Below are 20,543 nucleotides of genomic sequence, written 5' to 3'. Positions count from 1 at the left end.
TCCTGGCCTCGAGCGGCTATCCTAATCAGTATCTTACAGAGATCCCGGTCGACATTGTGTCGCAACCTAAAGGTAAATTCCATCTGCCATGCGTATGCTCTGAGTTTGTCGGCTGGGAGCGCGTTAAGGCGTGCTTCTATTCCATGCTGGGATCACTCTCAAAGGAATCACATCATTGCAAATATGCGCAGGTTGCGTGCATAGAGACCATCATTGCTTCTTCACGACGCATCACAGAGACACACGGCAGCTAAGTGCAAAACCTTTTTTTATTCGAACTCCTCAGTTCGCTCTGGTTGTCCTGTCTAACCACGGGCACCGCACCGCAGCAGCTTCGCAGTCCGCGGTCCTGCCTTTCTCAGGCTGTAGCCCGGCCGATTCCTTTTTCCCCCGACCAGGTCCGAGCCTTTCATGGCCCTCCAACAGCGAGAGCGTGTGATGCCTGCCGTCCAACTCAAAATCCATAACCTGTGTCGAGCGGCTTCGCCCTTGCTCTCAGAATGAACCGGAAAGGGACCAATCGGTTGATCACTCCTTTCCCAATCAATGCTCAATGCTCTCTCGCCATGTCCATGTCCGTCCGTCGTCGAGAGGCCCTGAGCAACTTCCGACCAGAGAACCGAGAAATCCACTTTTGTCTATTGTCGCACGGCGATAACATGACCCTCTATCGTGAAAGCGAGAAAAATGCCCTAAGGGGGGAGTCCCTTGCTGATGTGACGTGACGGCAGAAGCGCGGAAATCGCGATGCTCCTATCCCAGATCTAGTGAGTGGCCCTAGATCCATAAACACCACTGTTCTGCCCGGGTCGTCAAGTTCCCCAAATCTCGGTCTAAGGGTATCAATCGAGGAGAGTGCCGAAATCAAAAAGAAATGCAATCTATCAGATGCGTCGTGGATGCCCCGTGACCGTTACTGCCTTAACAAAAGGCACTCGTCCGGCTTTGCAGGTCATGATGCCGCCGTGTGTGTCCGAAGAAAACTGAAAGAAAAAAAAGCATAATGGCAGAGTGCGTCCAAAAAAAAAGTGAGACCAATGCCGTCAAGGCGCGAGACGCCCCGACAGCTCAAGTGCGCGTCGATGTGGCCCAAGAGCGCAGCCTCGCATCGACAAAAAAGTGGTTGAGAGCAAGTTACCACCAGGACTGGGCACCGGCGCCGCCAGGGTTGCCGTAGCCGCCGCCGCCGTAGCCACCACCTCCGTAGCCACCGCCGCCGCCGCTGTAGCCGGAGCCTCCCTGAGGACCGCCGAAACCACCGCCACCACCGCCATAGCCAGCGCTCTGGGGCGCGCCGCCAAAGCCACCACCGAAACCGCCGCCGCCGCCGCCGCCGCCAAACTTGCGGAAATCGCGGTTGGCATTGCCGCCACGACCGCCGCCGCCGCGGGAGCGGCCACCACGGCCACCACCACCGCCAAAAGAAGACTCGCGGGCGATAGCCTCGAGGAAGGGCGGGACCTCCTGATTGGCTTCCTTCAGCAGCTCCATAAGCTCGCGAACGACGCCCCGATTTCCGCGGTTGAAGAAGGCGGTTGCGATACCCGTGTTGCCTGCACGACCAGTACGACCAATGCGGTGGACGTAGTCGTCAATGTCGGTGGGGAGGTCATAGTTGATGACGTGGGTGACGTTGGGGATATCAAGACCACGGGCGGCAACGGCAGTCGCGACCATGATGGGGCAGCGGCCGTTGCGGAAGAACTCCAGGGCGCGCTCACGCTCACGCTGTGTGCGATCTCCGTGAATGGACGTGGCAGGGAAGCTCTGGTTGATGAGGAAGTCGGAGAGCGAATCAGCCATGCGCTTGGTCTCGACGAAGATGAGCGTCAGGCCGCCAGCGTGAGAGTGGAGGATGTCGAGCAGGACAGAGCGCTTGTCGATGTCCTCGACAAACTCAACCTTCTGCGTAATGTTCTCCGAGGTCGAGCCAACGCGGCCCACGGAAAGGAAGATATAGTCCTTGAGGAAGTCGCGGGCGAGCATCTGGATGTCGCGGGGGAAGGTGGCCGAAAACATGAGAGTCTGGCGGTTGGCGACCATGGGCATGTCCTCACCCTCGACAATGCGGCGGATCTGGGGCTCGAAACCCATGTCAAGCATGCGGTCAGCCTCGTCGAGGACCAGGTACTTGATGTTGCACAGGGAGATGCGGCCTCGCTCTATGAGGTCCACCAATCGGCCGGGGGTGGCAACAAGAAGATCGCAACCGCGCTCGATCTGACGAAGCTGGGAGCCAATATCGGCACCACCGTAGACGACGCAAGGGCGAACCCAAGAGCGGTAGGCAAACTTGCGGGACTCGTCGTAGATCTGAGAAACCAGCTCACGAGTGGGAGCCAGGATCAGAGAGGTGGGGTAGGCCTTGCGCTGGCGACCGAACTGGCCAGCAGCGCCGGCCGGGACAGCAGAAGGACCGTTGAGGAAGGCCTGAGAGAGGATGGGGAAGAGGAAGCCACCAGTCTTGCCAGAACCAGTCTGGGCACAGGCCATGAGGTCTCGGCCGCCCATCACGATGGGGATGGAGTACTTCTGGACGGGGGTGGGGACCTTGTAGTGGGCCAGCTCGATGTTGCGGCAAAGGTGCTCATCCAAGGGGGGCGTGGTGAACTGGTTGACGGGGTCGGGGACGTCGTGGCCAGAAGCCTCAACGGGGATATCATCGTACTTCTCGAAGTTGATGCCGGTGTGTTGCTTGGAGGGGTCGTCCGGAGTGCCGAAGAGCTCGCGCTCGACACGGGGGTTAGCCGGGCCAGGAACGTGCTTGCCGTCGCGCCACTGTCCGTCGCCGGAGCCACGGTTAGAGCTGCCATGGCCCTCATAGCCGCCGCCGCCGCCGCCAGAGTAGCCTCCACGACCACCCCAGCCGCCGCCGCGACGGTTGCCGCCCTGCAGGGGAGGGGGTCCGTCGGGACCGTTGCTCCAGTTGCCACCGCCTTGGCGGCCACCATAGCCCTGGCTATTCGTTTGTCAGTCCACTGATGATGTCGGATCGAGCTGAGGGGGGGAACAACTCACTTGGCAGCCCATGAGCTGTTACCGAGTCCGTTAGGGGCTCCGTTGGGAGCGCCGTTGGGAGCGGGAGTGCCGTTCATGGGAGGACCGGTGGGAGGGCCGGCGGGAACGCCGGCGGGAACACCGGCAGGAGGGCCAGCGGGGGGGCCAGGAGGAGGTCCAGGACGGTTGCGCATATGAGGCGGAATGTACGATCGCTGCTGGCCAGGGCCCTGGCCCTCGGGGCCGAGGTTGAGGCCGCCCATGTTGAGTTGATCCGCCATGTTGAGACAGTTGGGTTTCAGTAAAGGGTCGGGTCAAGCTGAGGTCTCGAGAATCGAGTAGGTGCGCGTGTTGGCCGTTTCGACGAAAAGTCGGTCGTTTGATGAAGAAAAATTCACCCTCTGAAATCGGAAGAGAGTGAAATAGAGGCCTGTCTGCACGAAAGCGACAGGAGAGAACGCGATGCAAAGGAAGGAAAACAGAGTGCTATGCTCTCGATTTTTCTTCCTCCAAGTATTATGATCGATCGAACACACGCGGGGGAGTGTGCCTGCAGTATCCCTCGAAGAAGCACGCAGAATCTTCAAAGGAAAGACCAAGGAAAGACGAGGGGACGTCTGGGAGAAATGGCGAGATGAGGGGGGATGGAGGATGGAGTGTTTTGATGGGGGGGTTTGAGAGGTTGTGGGAGAAGAAAAGGGACGGGAGAGAGCGAGCCTGTGGAGGAGGCGAAAGGGAAGGGGAAAAAAATTGGTTGGAGGGTGGTGAGTGGCTAGAAAGAGGCTAGTGCCCAAAAGGCAGAAGGGTCAAATTTTTCCTTGAAGGGCATTGGGGGGGGATGGGGGCATGGCCAGTGGGCGGGTGCAGGCGCGGCCCACATGCGGCTGCGGTGCTGCCGTTGCGGCCAGTCACTGGGGGCAATGCGTGCAGCGAGCGCTGGAAGCCACAAACGCCGCTATTTTTACTGGACGGCCGCGACACACCAGCGTCTGTTTGTGAGGGAGGCACCTCAATGTACGAAGTACCTGCGAAGTATCGCCACCGCCTTGGCTTGCCTGGTACGTTACCTGCATTTGCCGAGATGGAGACCTCGAGCAGCGGCCCCCAGGGACGTCATCACGACTGAGTCGGTCCTCTGGGGGTGGCGACTCGACCCCGACGCCTCGCCGACCCGAAATGCGAAAGGCGCTTCACCGCTTCCATCTTTCCAGCGTGTGCCCCGAAACCTTGCGGTCCTTTGGCCAGTCGGTGCTCACGCCCTGACTCTCTGATCAGGTCCTGCGTCTTTCGAGAATCTCGCCATGCAGCCCTGCTGCCTCCCGTGGCCATCCCTTCGCGTAACTATGAAGTGGTAGCACTTAAGCGATGCCCAGGTTACATCAACTTGCTCAAACGCCTCGCTCAAACGCGTGTTTCGGTCACAACTGCCTGCCTGCGTGGCCCTGCTCGCTCTCTCTCTCTCTCTCTGTCTCCTGCTGCAGCAGGTCCCGGTCCTGCATGCCGTGTGGCCCGACGTGACTCCTGAATACGATCCCCCGAGGCGGCTGGGCTAGGCTGGGCTGGGCTGGGCTGGGCTGGGACATGTTTGCCTCGCAGAGCGCAGGCCGGCAGGTGTAGACGCGGCTACCAAGCAGCTCATGGTTTGCTGCCTGGCTAGACATACCTGCTCGGTACTAACCTACAGCACGTCACCCAATATCCTACATATGAAAGCATGACGACGCGTCCCTGACGGTCAGCATGTCGGCGCGTGGTCCATGCTCGCTCTCGTCCCGTACCCTCCCTCCCGTTCCTTGTGACGAGGGAGCCGGTACCACGTGCACCATGCCGCCGCGGCCACATCAACCCGACGAGCCGTGCGACTGGCACAGTCGGCTCGGCACTCAAGTTGCCTCGACGTCAGACGCCACATGAGTGTGTTCGGGAATAGTCGTCCACACCTGCGCAGGGCTTTCATTTCTACCTTTCAGTTTTTCTATCGGGTATATTCGTAGCTGACCATTCACGTTCGCCGAACGGGTAGTGATGACGTCGAACGGTCAGCACGTGCCTGGTGTTGGTGGGATCGGGTCATGCGCGATGACCCTGCTGCCAGAATCTCATCGCCAAACACGGATAACTTGCACCGTTCTGCATGTAATACCACACACCACGTAGTACCGGCCGTAAGTGCTAACACACACGCTCATACCGACCGACGCGCAACAGATCCCGGAGCTATACAAGGGCCGATCCGGAGCAGAACAAGGTCGGTGCAGGGTAGCACGGACGAACGCGGCATCCTTAAAAAGTCCCTTTCTCAAGGCAGGCAAGGCAAGGGGAAAATACTAGGTAGGAAAACAAGGGCTAGGATTACGGGCATCATGTTATAGGATCGGCTGAAGGGCGGTGTTACGGGTTAGTTGGTTAGCCTCCCAGTTGGCCGGCTCGTTCACTGCTCTCTCTCGCTCGGCCACCTACATAGCCCTTCTTCCTCCCTTCATGGCCCATCAAGTCTCTTCATCAGCTGTGCACCTATGCCCATTTTGTCAAGTTTAGTCTACGTTTTACTCGTAGCGTAATATTACAAATGTCCCTGCACTCCCCTAACCGTGCCACCTCCTCATGCGCTCTTCACCACGCGGTCATCATCGAACTCTACGTCGACGATGCCATCCGCCTTGATCGCCTTGACCACCATGCCCTTGAAGTCGATCGGTAACCGCCTCTTCAGCTCGTCCGTGCACATCGTCAGAATCTTGATGCCCTGTCCGAGCGTGATGTCGGGGTGGTGGTGCTTGTCGAGGATGGACAGGCAGTAGTATCTGAGGTCCCAAAGTCAGCGATCGCTCTTCGATGCCAGCATTGCGACGGAGGACCCGTCACGAAGTCAGTCGTCTCGTCTCCACGTACTGTGCGTATCCATGGGCCGCATAGGGCAGCTCGGCCAGCGACGCCAAGTAGTCCAGCCAGTAGAGGTGCGGCTTGCCCGTGATGGGATCAACGCCGCCCATCAGCAGGTTGACGTTGTAAGGGTGTCGCGAGCGCAAGCTCGAGGCCAGCTCGCCGCGTACGAAATGGGCGAGGCCGGAGGGCGACAGGTCGGTCTCGTTGCGCATCGAGTAGAGCTGGGCATTTCTTTGGATGTACTCGGCGAATTGGACTGCGTTGGCGTCAGCTTCTACCCTGAGACCCAGCAACGTGGATGCCCATACCTGTATCTCCCGCCTCTCCTGAGAACGCCAGAAGGGTGTGCTTGGTGAGCGGCCGCGTCTTGTCGTCGGAGGCCTTGAGGATGGTGGCGCCTCGCATCGCAGCCTTGGAGGCGGCGATGAGGACGAAGTCCTTGCCCGTGATGCCCAGTAGAACCTCCCTGTGGAAATTCGTCAGACTAAATCCGGGCAATGGAGGATGTCATGAGAGCTTACATGGTGATCGAGCGTGTTACGTTGTGGTGATTGATGGGGGTTGCTGGCTGGCAGTGGGCAGTTCGATGGAGGTGAGCTTCCAGCAGCCGGCGAGCTCCCAGCCAGATACGCCCGCTAGGCTGATGCGCTGCGCGTCAACCAGCTAGCCAGCTCACAGGCGGCGACGGGAGAAGCCCCGGTGCCCGGTCCCACGATTATCCGACACACACACCCTCATTGGGCCACTCCCCCCTCCGTGTGGGGCCAGATTTTCTGCGGCCCATCCACTCGAACTTTTTTTTCTGAGCAGCGTCGCTGCAGGTCAGACAAATTTACACGCCGAGGCGGGACGGGAAGCGAGCAGCCAGTTCGACCCGGACGAGCGATCATGTCGTCTTTTTTCACCGTCCCTGGCTCCCAGAAGAAGCGCAAGCGACCCGCGGCACCAGAGCCGCCCAAAAAGCGAGTCGCCGCGTCGAAACCGGCCGGGAGACCGACGGCAAAGGGCGCTGCCGGGCCGTCCAAGAAGCGAGCTGAGCGCGAGCGGGACGAGTCCATCTCTGGCTCGGACGATGATGACGAGAGCTACGATAGCCCGTCTGACGCGGGTGAGGAGGTAGAAAAGAGCGAATCAGACGACGACGAGGAGGAGACCGCCGCCGAGAAGAGACTGCGCCTGGCGGAGCGGTACCTGGAGAATGTCAAGGAGCACGTGGACGAGGCGGGCTTCGATGCCGCCGACATCGACCGAGACCTCATTGCCGAGCGGCTACAAGAGGACGTGGCAGAGACCAAGGGCCGTGTCTATCGCCAATTGGCGTCCGAATTGGCCTTTGACAAGGCCTCTCAAACCCTCTTCCGCACCGATACCAACGCCGTAACCTCCATCGCTGCCTGCGCGCCCTACTTCTACACCACCACCAAAGACCTCTACCTGCACAAGTGGAGGACGCAAGACCTCCCTCAAGACCAGTTTCCACAGACCACGAGACGGAAACCGAAGAAGCCCCCCGCCCCGCCGAGGAGGAAGCCGCAGCTTGAGTCGTGGATCAGGGGACACAAGGGAAAGAGCAAGGACAAGAGTTACCAGCGCCACGTGGGGCAGATACTCGCCGTTGCAGCATCACCAGACGGCAAGTTTGTTGTAACGGGCGGCGAGGACCGGAGGCTCATCATCTACGACGCGGCCACCCTGAAGCCTCTCAAGGTCTGGACGCATCACCGCGACGCCATCACGGGCTTGGCCTTCCGCCGCGGCACCAACCAGCTCTACTCTTCATCCAAGGACAGGACGGTCAAAGTGTGGAGTCTAGACGAGCTGGCGTACGTCGAGACGCTCTTCGGCCACCAAGATCACGTCGTCGACATCGATGCCCTCGCACAGGAGCGCTGCATCAGTGTCGGCGCCCGCGACCGCACGGCCCGTCTCTGGAAGGTCATTGAGGAGACGCAGCTCGTCTTCCGCGGCGGCGCTGTCGACAAAAAGCCCCGCCCGGGCGTCGACCCGCGCTCGCTGACGCACGAGGGTAGTATGGACCGCATCGCCATGATTGATGACGAGCTCTTCGTCACGGGCAGCGACAACGGCGCCATCGCCCTCTGGAGCGTCACCAAGAAGAAGCCCGTGTACATCCAGCCCCTCGCCCACGGCATCGACCCGGCCATCGAGCCGGAGCAGGCCTCGGCGGAGCAGTACCCCGGTGCCGACGTCGTCCCCGCGCCCACCCCGCGCTGGATCACGGCCCTCAAGACCATTCCGTACTCAGACGTCATCCTCAGCGGCAGCTGGGACGGACACGTCCGCGTGTGGCGGCTCAGCGAAGATAAGAAGAAGATTGAGGCCGTCGGCGTGCTGGGCGACCACCAGCAGGACAGCGACGATCGTGCCGCAGACGAGGCAGCCGACACCAACGGCGACGTCCCCCACCGGAACAAGGACTCGCGGCGGCCCATACAGGGCATCATAAACGACATTGCCGTCTTCGAGCGCGGCGACCGCGGCAAGGACGGCCTGTGTGTCATCGCGGCGGTGGCCAAGGAGCACCGCTTCGGGCGGTGGAAGGTGTGCAAGGCGGTGCGCAACGGGGGCGCCGTGTTCGAGGTGCCGAGGATACAAAAGGCCGTGGCCAACGGCGACGACGGTGCGTCAGAGGAGGGGACCTCGGATGATGAGGATGAATGAATCATAGCGCGGTGTACTGGATAGAATTGGGGCATTGAATGGACATACTCCTTCACTTCAGCTCCTGTATGGCGTGTCTGCTCCTGCAGTCTCTTTGACACACGTGCACAATCAACGCGGTAGATGATTTCGCTTAGAGGCCTGGTGTATTCACGGGGCTTATCTAGGCCTTCACCTGTGCCCACGCCTGCTGCCGACCAGTTCCATGGGCACCCATCCCAGCTGCTGGAATAGCCCGCATCGTTGCCTGAGAGAGCGCCTGCTGCTGTCTCTCGGTTGTGTGCTCAATGCAGAACAGCTGCTGGGCCCGCCCCAAAGTCGAGCATCCCCCATCCACCCAAAACCACCAGGCATCAAAAGGCCAAACACAATCACTAAACGCCACCCCTACATCGCTATGCATGCATGGCCAGTAGTCGTTCAGACTCCCGCAATGCGCCATGAATCAAACAGAAAACCCTGTGTATCAAAATGCCCCACCTCGCCTCTGTCAGAAAAGCACGGCTCATGCCGTGCAGGTCGAACGCCATTAAGTATCCTGCGTGAGATCCACTGAGACTGGGTCGATGCCGTCATACCCTTCTCGTCTCACTCGTGTCGAGCCGCCTTTCACGGAGCTGGAAGCTGAATTCTTGAAGTACCCAGAGAACCTCGACGTCTGTTTCTTGCCTCGCGAGTCTCCGCCATAAGTTTGCATTGGTTGCTTTCTCTTGAGTCGGCGCTCACGAACTTCATGAGCATGACCCTTGCCCTCCGATGAGCTTGATAGAGGTTGTACAAGTTGCACGTCATCGTCGACGTCGACAACTCCATGGCTTGAAGGGCGGGGTCCCTTGTCGTTTTCGACTGCCGTCGCCTTTGGAACCTTGGCAACGCTCGGTGGCATTCCGTCCGGGGACTCTTGAGCCGAATAGAAAGCTGATGAGTTTCCCGAGCTTGTGCTGCTGTTACTAAGCCTGTCGATGAGCGCAGGCTCGTCTTCGATAGTCACTCCCCCACCCGGCGTTCGGTCGCAGCGCGCACTGGCTGTCTTAAATTCCGTGTCTGGCGACTGCCTGCTCTTCGCGGTTGCAACGCCGCTGGTCATGCTTTCAGCAGACGAACTGGTCGGCAGTGGCGCCTCTACAGCCGGCGGATCATCGGCTTGAGCAGCGTTCTGTTCGCCATGTTGCCCCTTCTTTGCAGCTTTCTTCCTTGCCAAAGTGGCACGTTTCTCTTGCTTTTCGTGCTCGAGTCGTTTGCTCTGGTCGTCTTGCAGGCCGAACAGCAATTCGCGAACGTTGTCTCGCAGCTGAGATGGCTGAATGTCCCACCCGAGGTCTTCTCTCTGAAGTAACTTGCGTGCTGTCTCATCCGGGTCCCTCAGGAATTCTCTTAGGTATCCGAGGACATAGACGCCACAGTCGCAGTAATTGTTCTGGCAGGGAATCTTCTTGGCGGACATGCCACTTGGCACCACGGCCAGTTCGACGTTTCTCTTGTCCCTGGCCTCCTCAATCAGGTATTCCTTCAGAGCCCGACACGTTGGAGAATGCGGGGACTCCAAGGAATCCAGTGTCACAATCCTGGGTTGTCTGGGATCAAGCTTTTTCCCGCTGGGAGAGGATTGAAGGGTTCGTGAGGAGGGTGGAGGAGGCGTTGACTGCGGATCCCTGTCCTGCGATTTTCGGCGCGCGTCAATCATCTCGACATCGTCATCATCAGGTACACCGCTGATTGCATTTGGTACGTTGCAAACGATTGCCAAATACCAGTGCGCGTGCTCGTTGACCGGTACGATGATGTAGTCGTACGAGAAGAGGTCAATCTTGGCAGTCCAGGCCTTGACGCCATCGTAATTGATCTTGCCCTTGGTAGAGCGGAGTTTCTCGAAGAAAAAGGTGCTGAAGATGTGAACCTTCTTGAGCACCTCGGGCGACTCTCGTTCCAGCGTGACTTGAAGGTAGCGGATGTAGAAACTGATGAGATTGTCATTGAGAAATTCTCCTTCATCCAATCTCGGGATATCTTCATCGTCCACCGTCGCTCTATTCTTCCCAGTGGCTGGGTATACTAGCGATCGCTGCCAACGCTCCCGCCAGCCCGGATTGTTTGCTGTCCAGCGCTCTGGCGTGGGTTCTCTGAAGGTACGCCTCGGCGAGGTCCGTCTGGTGCGACGGGTGCCGATTTTCGTGCTATGGCTTGACGGATCGTCGACATCGAGTGTAGCGGGAGGGCCCCTTGACCGCGTCAACCTCTGTGGCTCGCTGTCTGATTTAGGTCCCGAAGTCGCGGACCCTCCACCATCCCCAACGAGTACGGGCTTGGATACCCAAGGGGCTTGGTCGTGCATCAACACAGATTCTTCTTGATCTCGAGGGCATGACTCTCGATACGTCTCTGCCGTGCCAAGGGCGTGTTTGACTCTGCTCTCCACCCATTCACTATCGATGTGAGCCGGCATAAACGTAGGACAGGATTCCGGGGTAGGCTTACAGTTCATGCTCAACGACTAGATCTTTGGGAGCGAGTCTGATGAACGCCATGGCGCCCTGGGGAGTCGTGAACTCCAGAAATGCTTTGCCAGTGTGGAGGTTGTTCGCGGGGCGCTCGACCATGACGCAGGCGCTGTGGGTCGAAGCATGGTATATCTTTTGAACAGTGCCCATGTTGATGGTCAACCATGGCTGTGCGTCACATTTGCCGCTGTCGGTCACAGGCACCAGTCTCCGAGAGTCCTGACGGTCTTGAACGAGGCGTATCGCACTGTGTGGCTGCCCCTCGCACTTATAGAAGGCCTTGCCACAGATGGCCCTGTTAAGCACCATGTCTGGTAATGGAGCCTGACTGCTTCCCATCGGCCGTTGTGGCTTTTGGAACGTCGTTGGCTGGATGTCGCCCCTGCCCGCTGTTCGTCTCTGCGATGGGGGAGAAGCCACGGCATCAAAGTTTGTTGGCTTCTTCACCAGAAATTGGACGGGTTCCTTATCATTGCTCAGATCGTCTGGAGATTCGTCTGAACAGTGGATGGGTTCAAGTATCGCTTTTGCAGCGGCTGCCCGTTTGACAGGTGGACCTGAGCGGTCTATGGCCAGATGCTGCCGCACAGTTTTTCGAGACGGCAGCAAGTCCGACGCAATCTTGGCGTGCGCAGGGTCATCTTCAATGGAGAGTATGTCTGGGCTGTGCATGTCGGAGTGTTTGCCGAGTTTGTTGGGTGTCATGGTATCGTGCGCCTTGCCCCGCGAGCTTGTCTGGCTTAGAGATTGTCGACTTTTGCGCTGGCGGCGTTTGGTCGACTGACCAAAGATTTGCGCGTTCCGATACTCGGGAAGAGCCACAGACCGACCGGGCAACTTTCCAGCGCTTGAAATGCTGTTCGAATCGTGGCCATCGTGCGAGCTCGTCTTGGTCAGATCCTCCACGTGTGCCTGTGATCGCCTGGTGTTTGATGCTGGAATTTTGCGCGTGAGCGTCACCGTGAAGTCGGTAACATCCTGCCTCTGTCGCTTGTTGGGAGGGGATGGTGTATCCCAGCCAAAGGGATCGGAGGGTGCCTGGCGATTGAAGGTGTTCAGGGGACCCGTCTGGCCGTTGATGCTCCTCTGTAATGTTTTAGCAACAAGGTCAGCGGTGAAGGCAAAAGGGTGAAGTACCAGCCGCTTTGAAGTCATCCTTTCCTCCTTAGACCTGTCTATGGCATTAGTGGGCTTGTCCTGATGGTTGTGCGTTCCAATGGTGAACGTACCCATAGTCCGGGTACGAATGCTTCTCATCGGAAAGATATCTCTCCCAGGGACTACCGTCCGTCAGAAGCGCCCAAGAAAACACAGCACAGGAACGGCCCGAGACATACGACTCTCGAGCCCTCTTCGGCCCCTGCTGTTGCGGTTGTGGCGAGGCGTGAATGGGCGGCGGTCCCGTTTGTTCGTCCAGGTTTGCGTCGAGCGTCGCGTCGGTCAGGACTGCAGAGGTTTTCCCGCGCCGGTGGCTACGGCTGAAGGGTGGTCAGACCCGCCTCTGTCGTAGGATAGCGTCAAGAACCACGGCGGACTCACACTTGAGCGTCGCCGGCGGATGCGGCATGAAGCAAAGTGGGATGACGAGCTGGCGATGGTGGTTGTTTCTGCAGCCGTTAGCGGTGGGGGGTGCTTCTGCGGACTGAGATGATGGGCGGGCAAATTTTAGTGGGGCGCGGGCAGACGACGGGGGCTTTGGGGGACCTGTGCTGCGACCACTAGAGCAGCCCAGACCACTGGATCCGACCCGCAGACCCAACCTTACCCCCCACTAGAGCCCCGGCGCGTCGTAGGTGTTCAGGGTTTGGCAGCACCAGAGGCAACAGGAGCTCGTCTGGATGCGCTGGAGCCGCCACGTCCGCCTGAACAGTCCAGTTGACGCCCGGTCCATGTCGCGAGGCGAGGGTGCATCTCGGGCAAGTCCGCCTCTACCTGCGCAACAGCTCGCGCAGAGCGCGCATGACAGAGAGCTGGGTCACTCACCATGAAGGATGCGCCGCCAGCGGCCCGCTTCCTGGGCGACGCGTCCGCCTCCGGGGGGTCGGCGGCGTCTGCGGCGACCATGACGCTGGCTTCATGCTTGATCGAGGCGGCAGTTCGTTAGCCCCGGCGTGTTGCGAGGAGACGCGGCAGTTGCTCGAGCGCCCGACAACGACAGCCCGAGGGCTCGGGCATGGCAAGACAAGACAGGGAGGGCGATTTGAAGCACGCGTTGGCAGTCGCACAGCACTCGACAAGGGAGCGTCCTCGCAAGGCTAGGTAGGTAAGGTAGCTTATGCAGGACAAGATGCGCGGATGGGCAGAGCTTAACAGGCCACCAATCGCTGGGTGCATGTGACGTGTTGTCACGCGCCGCCCCAACTGCGATGGTTGGTTCATCAGTTCAACCCGCCGCCATGGGTATGCAACTACTAATAAATAACCTGGAACTAAACAGCTGCCTGGATAGAGGGGTCCTGCTACCGTCACGTCCACATCCACTGCGCGTTACCTACCATATCGCGCTCTCGCCACCGCATCCTGCGCATCACTTTTGAATCGGGCCATTTCCATTGATCTTCACCTCACGTAGTCCTCGGTCACCTCATCGTTGAGCAACCGCACCCGATCGTCCATCATCGTTGCTGTAACTCGCCCAGGAGAAGCCCTCGTTGAAGTCACTGCTGGCTTCAAAATCAACTCTCTTGAAATTTGATGAGAGGATATAAGTGTATAGCACGGGCCCTGAGACCCAATAATCGCCGTAAAACTAGTATGTTAAGCTTCGCCTTGACAAGGCGCCTGCTGCAGAAGCGCAATTGCCCATCATCACCCGACAGGGGCTGCGCTGGGTTGGACCCCTGGACGATGATGCCCTGTACTACGTATGTACTAACTTGATCCTGCACGCGCACCGACCGGGACTTGAGGGATGACGGGAGGTGAGGATCCACCCACCAGACACACCCCGCCGGCGCCCGTCGCGTCCATGGCTGAGCTGCCTGAGCTCAACCATCGACGGCAGCTCCAACGTGTCCTAATCCGCAACGGAGAGCCACCACCTCAAGCTCCAGGCGTTCCACCACCGACCACGACAGCATCACCCACCGCCGCCGCCAACGACAACGACAACCACGACGACGACGACGACGACAACAACAATATCCATCCCAAGCTCCCAATGCCACAATAGTCCGCCAGCGCCGCGCACCAGACTCCAATCCTCATCCGCTTCTCCGGCCTAGACACCCTTCTTCTTGGCCCTCCGCCGTCTGCGAGCGCAACCCGCGCGCCGCCAACCCGGCCCCCCCCCCGTCGCCCAGCATGCACTCCTCCTTCACCCGCCTCCAAAACGTCTTCGGCTTCTTCACCACCGTCGCGTGCGTCCTCGGCGCCTTCATCGCCGCCACCGATCTCATCACACCGCGCACGCCCAGCGGCGTCGTCAGCCCCAACAATGTCCAAGTGTAAGCAATGCCTCAAGACCCAAAAGAAAGACCCGGAGAGGCGGCTCTATATAGACCCCTCGTCCTCCCACCGTTCCTGCCTCGCCGCACCCAGAGCTAAACAAGCGGGTTTGCTGCAGCGTCAAGGGTCGCCCGCATTACTACTCCTCCAAGAAGGAAGAGTATGCCATCATAAAGTTCTCCCTTGAGGCCGACCTCTCCTCCCTCTTCACCTGGAACACCAAGCAGGTCTTCGTCTACGTCACCGCCGACTGGCCCGCCATCGCTGGCGCCAACGCGACTAACTCGGCCGTCATCTGGGACACCATCATCACCAACCCGAGCGCCGACCACCTCAAGAACATTGGCCCCTTGGCCATGAAGAAGCTTAAGAAGAGCGCCGAGGGCAAGACCATTGACCCCAGCCGGTATGTGCCTCCCCCCACCCCCACCCAACTGAACCGACCCGTCGCGATGGCATATGACCCTTTATCTGCAGTCGCTGACTCGAGAGCATGTCTTACAGTGGCCTTCTCAAGCTGCGCAACCAAAGGCCCAAATACCAAATCACGCACCCGAGCGGCAAAATTGCCCAGGCCCAGGACGTCACCCTCAAGATCCACTACAATGTCCAGCCGTGGGTTGGCCTGCTCACCTGGAATATGGACAAGGATATCTTCAAGTGGAAGACGATGGCCGGCGGGCTGAGCGACAAGTTCGTGCTCCCCGCCATCAAGTCTAAAGACAACAAGACCAAGAGCAAGAGCAAGTGATGTAGAGCAGCGCGACTGTAAGAGCGGGAGATTACGTGGCGTTTAGTAGGCTGGCTGAAAAGATGCACTCAAGTTTTTCCAATGACATGACGTTTTATCACGGCCTGAAGAGGTATTGCCCCGTATTGTGGCCGGCCGATAGGGCTTACGTGGGTATCCAGCTCTGTCTATGGTACATACTCATCGTAGTCGTGCAATACCCTCGACAAGCCATCGTTTCGAGAAATCTCTGTGTGCATATAAGCCATCATACGCCACTGTCCCTACTTCCGTACATAGCAACCACGAGCTACCACACGCCTCTCCCTCACTAACCTTGGGCCACACTACCTCCTCTCCCATTGCCGCCGCGGCCCCGGGGGGGACCATTTCGTCCCCTGCCACCTCGGCCGCGGCCGCGACCACCACGTGAGTTGTCGAGGCTCACTGGCGGAGGGACGTTGCCATACTTGGGAGCCTCCTCGCCACCGGAAGGCGCTTGTGCTCCCTCAAAGTTGCCTCGACCTCGACCGCGGCCACTGCCGCCAGCTCTGCCGGTTTGATTGCCCCCGCGGCCATGCCCGTTTGCGTTCTGGCCTGGGGACTGCGCGCCGTTGGGGCCGCCGCGGTACACAAGAGTGCTATGTAGCAGGTTGGGAGCACTACTACCGCGAGCGTTCGGGCTGCCGCGGCGAGCTGGCGAGTTCCTATCGGGGTTCATCGCACCGCGCCATCCGCCTCGCAGGGGAGGAGGAGTTGGAGCGTCCTTGAGCTGGGTTATGCCGATCGAGCCGTACGTTCCGGTTGTCTGGTTCGGCGCAGCTCGTCGCTGCTGCGACCTGCTAGAGGCAGAGACGACCTGCTTGTCCGAAGTGTTAAGAACCGAGGATGACGCGACCGTCTGGCCGCGGAACATCGGCGCTCTGTCACCGAGAGTGGTGCCACTCATGAAAGACGTGTCCCACAGGACGTCTAGAAGTAGCGCGGTGGCCGTGCGGCTGATGCCAACGACGGTGCCTCGCGTCGCAATGGGAACCTTGCCTGCAGCGGCTGCAAAGGTCACGCGGTCGCCAAGCTGGAAGCTCTGGTTTCCGAGGACCAGCTCCGCATCGGATGGCTTCAGAATTGCCACTCGAGGAACACCCTTCATCTTGCGGATATCGATATCCTGCGTCGCCTGGAAGATTCGCTCGCCAGCATCGGCAAGGGCCATGACCACATCAGAATCAAGCTGCTCAGCTTCGAGGGGCACCCGCTCAAACTTGCTAGTCTCCTGTTTCTTCAGCCAGGCGACGATGTCCTTAACTCGCTGAGACGCCACGGTCGGGTCCTTCCAAAGGTCCGTGTCCGTGATCTCGCTCCTTTGAGGCTCCTTCTGGATCGCCGCGAAGAAGTCTGGGAACGCGACCATGTAGTCGGCAATGAGCTTGATGGCCGCAGCGCTAAACTCCCAACCCGTGCGAGACTTGCGGGAATAGCCGAGTACCTTCAGTTTGCGGCCCTCGAATTTGAGGTTCAAGCCCAGATTGAGCTTTAAGCCAGCCGAGTTGAGGATCTGGTAAGATGATGTGATCTTGCTCAGCACAAGAGGGTGCACTCCAAGCTGCTTGGCGACAGCAAAAGACGGTGTGTATGGGTTGTTTCGTTCCGCCTGGTGGATCATGGCCTTGGCGAAATCTGGCTCCTTCGTCTTGGGCAGTGAGACGACGACTTCAGTCTTGCCGCTGACGTGGCCAGTGATTTCAAGCGGACGCCCGTAGGCATATTCGCCCAGGAAGAACGCCCGGGTGCCGATTGGGAACTCCTCCTCGATAGGCAGAGCCGCCTTTTCGATGAAGCGCTCGTCTTCGTTGACGACCTCGTACACAATGGTTTGAGATGCGTATATGCTCCGTAGACTGGGGTTTTCGGCGTACTCCTTTATCAGAGCACCCTCCTCGGTCTTGATCAGGCCCTTGAGCATGTGCACGTAAACGAGGCATTCCACCTGCCCGATAGTTACGCCTAAGCGTTTTCCGTACCAGCCCTCGATATATTCGGCTTCCCTAGCAAATTCGGACGCTTCTCTGTTGGAGTGATCTTTCGTGATGAGCTGCTTTCCATCCTCAGCGAGCTCATAGCTGAAGAGCTCGTCCTGGACTCTCATCACCTTGGCTTCTTGGAGGAAGGGATACCCAACGTAGCATTTCTGGCCAAGTTTGGCCTTCCATGCCTCGACACTAGTTCGCGTCTTCGTGTCTGTCAGTGTGACAACGACACTGGGGTTCTTGCTTTCCGACTGAAAGACGTTGACACCATAACCTTCAACCAGCTGAGCGGTGTAAGGGAGAGTGTGTAGTGTCGGAAAGCCAGCAAGAGCAGATATGTTGAGCAACGCGCCATCCGTAAGGCCAGAAAGATACTCGAGCCCTTCGACGTCGGGCAAATCAAATATATTTTCGATGCAGCGGCAGTTTTGGATCTCGGGAAATATGCCCGGGAGCGAGGATGGGTATGTAAAGTTGACGTCAGATGAGTAGGTGAACTTGATGGGCACTCCGAAACCGTTGCGTGCCTTTTCGTCGTCCTCTAGGAGATCGTTCTTGGGTGCCATGGCATCTAGCAGACGCTTTTCATCAATGAAGGGGATCTTCACAACGGCCTCCCAATCCATCTTCTTCCCGTTCATGTCAAGTTCAAAGTCTCTAGGGTAAAAGTCGATGATGGGAGAATTGGGGTTTGTCATCAAATCGTGATAGATTTTGGGCACGATTTTCTTGCTCCTGTCCGGCAGGACGCCCATGAGTTGCTCATATGGCTTGAATGGCTGCCCCTTCTTGAAGTTGAGATCAGCCCCGAGGCCCTTGGTGACATCTACTGCGGTCAGCCCAGCACTCAACTTCTTGGGCTTATTTATTGCATGGCTTACCAGAGATCAGGGGGGCGTAGTGGTATCCGTAGAACCAGGGCCAAGAGGCAATACCCCTGTAGTAGTAGAAAAGCACCCACTGCAAGCCCTGAACGTAGTTCTCGCAGAGCGCCTTCTGCTCGACGGCGTACTTCTCGGCAGGCCACTCAGGGAATTTCTGCAGGTAATATTTGGTCTTCCAGCCCTGGTACTTGTCTTGGTAGAGCTGCTCGTACTGCTTTTGCGCATCCTCTGCGGTCATGTCGACCACGGTGGCCTTGTCGTAAGTCTTCATGACGCGGTAGGCAGCCAGGTTGCCCTCTTCCTCTTCCTCTTCCTCATCATCTGCGTCAGGGCGGGCGGGAAACGCCAAGATGAGATGCCGGTCCGCGTTCTCGTCTTCCTTGGTGGACCAGTCCAGGTGCATGGCGTCGGCAAGGTCCTGCACGAACTTGCGATCGGCGGCCTTAAGGCTTGAACCGAGGTTCAGCGACTCTTTGGAGCGTTTTGAGACGTAGGGACGGATTTTGTGTTTCCACAGGTCGCGCTGGGAGGAGGTGATGACAAGTTGGCCATTCTTGGATGACTTTGAAGTTGCACCATTCCTGCCCTCGAGCTTCTTCTCCATCTGTTTTGCTGCAAACCACTTCTCGTCAGCAACGTCGTTCTCGAACGATACTAGCTCCAGCTTGCTGAGCTGGTCAAGAAGGCGCTGCAAACGCGCCATGTTGATGACACCATTCTCGTTAATATACCCTTCACATGTCGGCAACACCTTCTTATAGGTCACAAACATGTTTGCCAAAGCGCCTTCGTTGATGTGAAGACCCGGCAGATTCGGCAAGAAATCGTTTCCGACAAAGAACGCCATGAGGATGAAGTCGTCGATGACCTTCTCCAAGTCGAAGGCGAAAGTCAATGACCCTTTTTTCCCCAGCTCCTGAAACTCCATTTCAAGGTATTCCCGCACCATGCAGAGGTGGAGAAGGTAGAAATTTTGATGCTCGAGCTCCTTGGACTTGGCCTTAGAAGCGCGACCGAACGTGACCTCTTCGCGTAAGAGGCAGAAATGAGGATCGTGGCTGAGAAGACCCAGCATGATGAGGTCGGCGTCGAGTCCGTACAGACAGTGTCGCACGTTGGGGTTGTAGTTTGGCTGCGCCTTTGCGTTTCGAATGTATTCCATGATCTTGTGCTCTCCTTCTCCAGGTACCTCATGACCGGAGAGCACAACTTCACACCCTTGCCAGTCAGAATCTTCTGATACCTTTTTGTTGACGAAATACCGCAGCTGCAGTGACAGCTTCGCCATGAACTCGGTTCCTGGTCCTGTCAATGTCTGTCAAACAGAATTATGCAGAACAGGGGCCGTACCTGGGGTGATACAGTTGCTATCAAAGGGTTCCTCCTTTGGCATCTCCACACCCTCCTTAATGGCCTTTTCACGGGCCTTCTCGTTATCCAGGGCAGTCCTGAAACGACGCGCTCGCTGCTGATTCATCTTGGCGCGCGGAGCGACGCCATCGATGGCCATGAAAAAGAGCTGTTTCGGCTTGATCTTGCCAAATAGGTGCTCAATGTAGTTGAATATTCGGATGAACATTTCCTCCTCGCTCAGCCTAAAGGTCGTGTCCTCGCCCGCATCCTTGTGCGTACAGTTGTGAATGATGCCGTTCATGTCGAGCTACAATTCCGTCAGCCCATGCACCAGAGGGATACGACTCGGAGACACATTCGTACGTATAAGCAGTCAAACTCCGGTATTCTGTTCTCAGCGATGAGCTGGGAGATGGGCGGGTATCGCTCCGAGAGCCATCTGAAAAATTTCGGGACACTGCAAGGCAAGGCGTCAGCTGGGGTCTAGCGAGGACGTTGGCGAGATAGAAGACGCACCCCATGGTGTGGCGCGTTGGGACACAGAGTCCAACTCAATATATGTGTAGGGTTTGGGTTGGGGTTCGAGAGAACTCGAGCTGTGATGGCGATATGCACCGTCGAAGCAGTCGGCTTTGGGCGGCGCAAGTAAACAAGAAAGAGCCTTTCGCCGAAGCTGATGACCTATCTCGGAACGCCAAAAAGAGAAGCGCGGAGCTAAGGGTCGGAGTAACGGAGGGGAGAGGAAGCTGCCCAGGGTTTGCAACGGCAGCGCGTTGGAGATGATGGGTGGTGGTGATTGCGATGGAGTCGTGATGCAATGGGAAGGCGAGTCATCCGGCACCAGGTGGAATCCAGTGCGCCGCCTCGTTCACTGGTGCAACCGCATGCAGGGTGGCGGGGGAGGGACCGATTTTCCGCTGCGCTGCTGCGATCCACCATGTGCTGGTGCGGGTGCTGGCACGGCGGCGGGGGTGGCTTTCACTGGCTGGCTGGCAGGCGAACTGGCCCCTGTCGTCTTGAATTTAGTGACCTGACCCTT

At 58.3% G+C, this 20,543-nt stretch overlaps 6 protein-coding genes across 8 annotated transcripts; 2 read left to right on the top strand and 4 right to left on the bottom strand.

The window, feature by feature from the left end:
* Positions 1–255: 255 nt before the first annotated feature.
* Positions 256–3,744, bottom strand: DED1_1 (RNA helicase). The gene is made up of 2 exons (XM_047986377.1): positions 3,019–3,744; positions 256–2,959 (listed from the first exon to the last, which is right to left on the bottom strand). The coding sequence occupies exons 1-2, from the start codon at positions 3,276–3,278 to the stop codon at positions 1,135–1,137; spliced, it is 2,085 nt and encodes a 694-aa protein (XP_047842358.1). The 5' UTR covers positions 3,279–3,744; the 3' UTR covers positions 256–1,134.
* A 1,598-nt stretch (positions 3,745–5,342) lies between these two features.
* On the bottom strand, positions 5,343–6,572 carry PRE1 (Proteasome endopeptidase complex). The gene is made up of 4 exons (XM_047986376.1): positions 6,405–6,572; positions 6,192–6,349; positions 5,890–6,139; positions 5,343–5,801 (listed from the first exon to the last, which is right to left on the bottom strand). Coding segments are annotated over exons 1-4 (612 nt in total). The 5' UTR covers positions 6,407–6,572; the 3' UTR covers positions 5,343–5,599.
* A 146-nt stretch (positions 6,573–6,718) lies between these two features.
* On the top strand, positions 6,719–8,610 carry RRP9 (pre-rRNA processing protein). Its single transcript, XM_047986375.1, has one exon. It carries the CDS (start codon positions 6,772–6,774, stop codon positions 8,563–8,565), a length of 1,794 nt encoding a protein of 597 aa, XP_047842356.1. The 5' UTR covers positions 6,719–6,771; the 3' UTR covers positions 8,566–8,610.
* A 79-nt stretch (positions 8,611–8,689) lies between these two features.
* Positions 8,690–13,408, bottom strand: JDV02_005112 (Ulp1 peptidase). Of its 3 annotated transcripts, XM_047986372.1 has the most exons (6): positions 13,047–13,408; positions 12,603–12,670; positions 12,293–12,541; positions 12,201–12,234; positions 11,041–12,149; positions 8,691–10,988 (listed from the first exon to the last, which is right to left on the bottom strand). In XM_047986372.1, exons 1-6 carry the CDS (start codon positions 13,125–13,127, stop codon positions 9,095–9,097), a joined length of 3,435 nt encoding a protein of 1,144 aa, XP_047842353.1. In that variant the 5' UTR covers positions 13,128–13,408; the 3' UTR covers positions 8,691–9,094. The 3 variants fall into 3 exon arrangements, with proteins under 3 accessions (XP_047842355.1, XP_047842353.1, XP_047842354.1); XM_047986373.1 differs by having other exon boundaries at positions 12,293–12,343; positions 12,401–13,408; XM_047986374.1 differs by having other exon boundaries at positions 8,690–10,988; positions 11,041–12,541; positions 12,603–13,347.
* Positions 13,409–14,366: 958 nt separating this feature from the next.
* SPC3 (Signal peptidase complex subunit) lies at positions 14,367–15,261 on the top strand (the record flags this gene model as incomplete). Its single annotated transcript, XM_047986371.1, has 3 exons — positions 14,367–14,509; positions 14,629–14,916; positions 15,015–15,261. The coding sequence occupies 3 exons, from the start codon at positions 14,367–14,369 to the stop codon at positions 15,259–15,261; spliced, it is 678 nt and encodes a 225-aa protein (XP_047842352.1).
* Positions 15,262–15,311: 50 nt separating this feature from the next.
* Positions 15,312–20,322, bottom strand: exo2 (exonuclease II Exo2). Its single transcript, XM_047986370.1, has 5 exons — positions 20,021–20,322; positions 19,868–19,961; positions 19,502–19,811; positions 18,149–19,450; positions 15,312–18,093 (listed from the first exon to the last, which is right to left on the bottom strand). Exons 1-5 carry the CDS (start codon positions 20,023–20,025, stop codon positions 15,572–15,574), a joined length of 4,233 nt encoding a protein of 1,410 aa, XP_047842351.1. The 5' UTR covers positions 20,026–20,322; the 3' UTR covers positions 15,312–15,571.
* Positions 20,323–20,543: the final 221 nt, after the last annotated feature.

Source organism: Purpureocillium takamizusanense, chromosome 4, assembly GCF_022605165.1.
Source record: "Purpureocillium takamizusanense chromosome 4, complete sequence".
NCBI classification, from domain to species: Eukaryota; Fungi; Ascomycota; class Sordariomycetes; order Hypocreales; family Ophiocordycipitaceae; genus Purpureocillium; species Purpureocillium takamizusanense.
The sequence above is the reverse complement of the archived record's forward strand: the minus strand, read 5'-3'. Positions and strand labels throughout refer to the sequence as shown.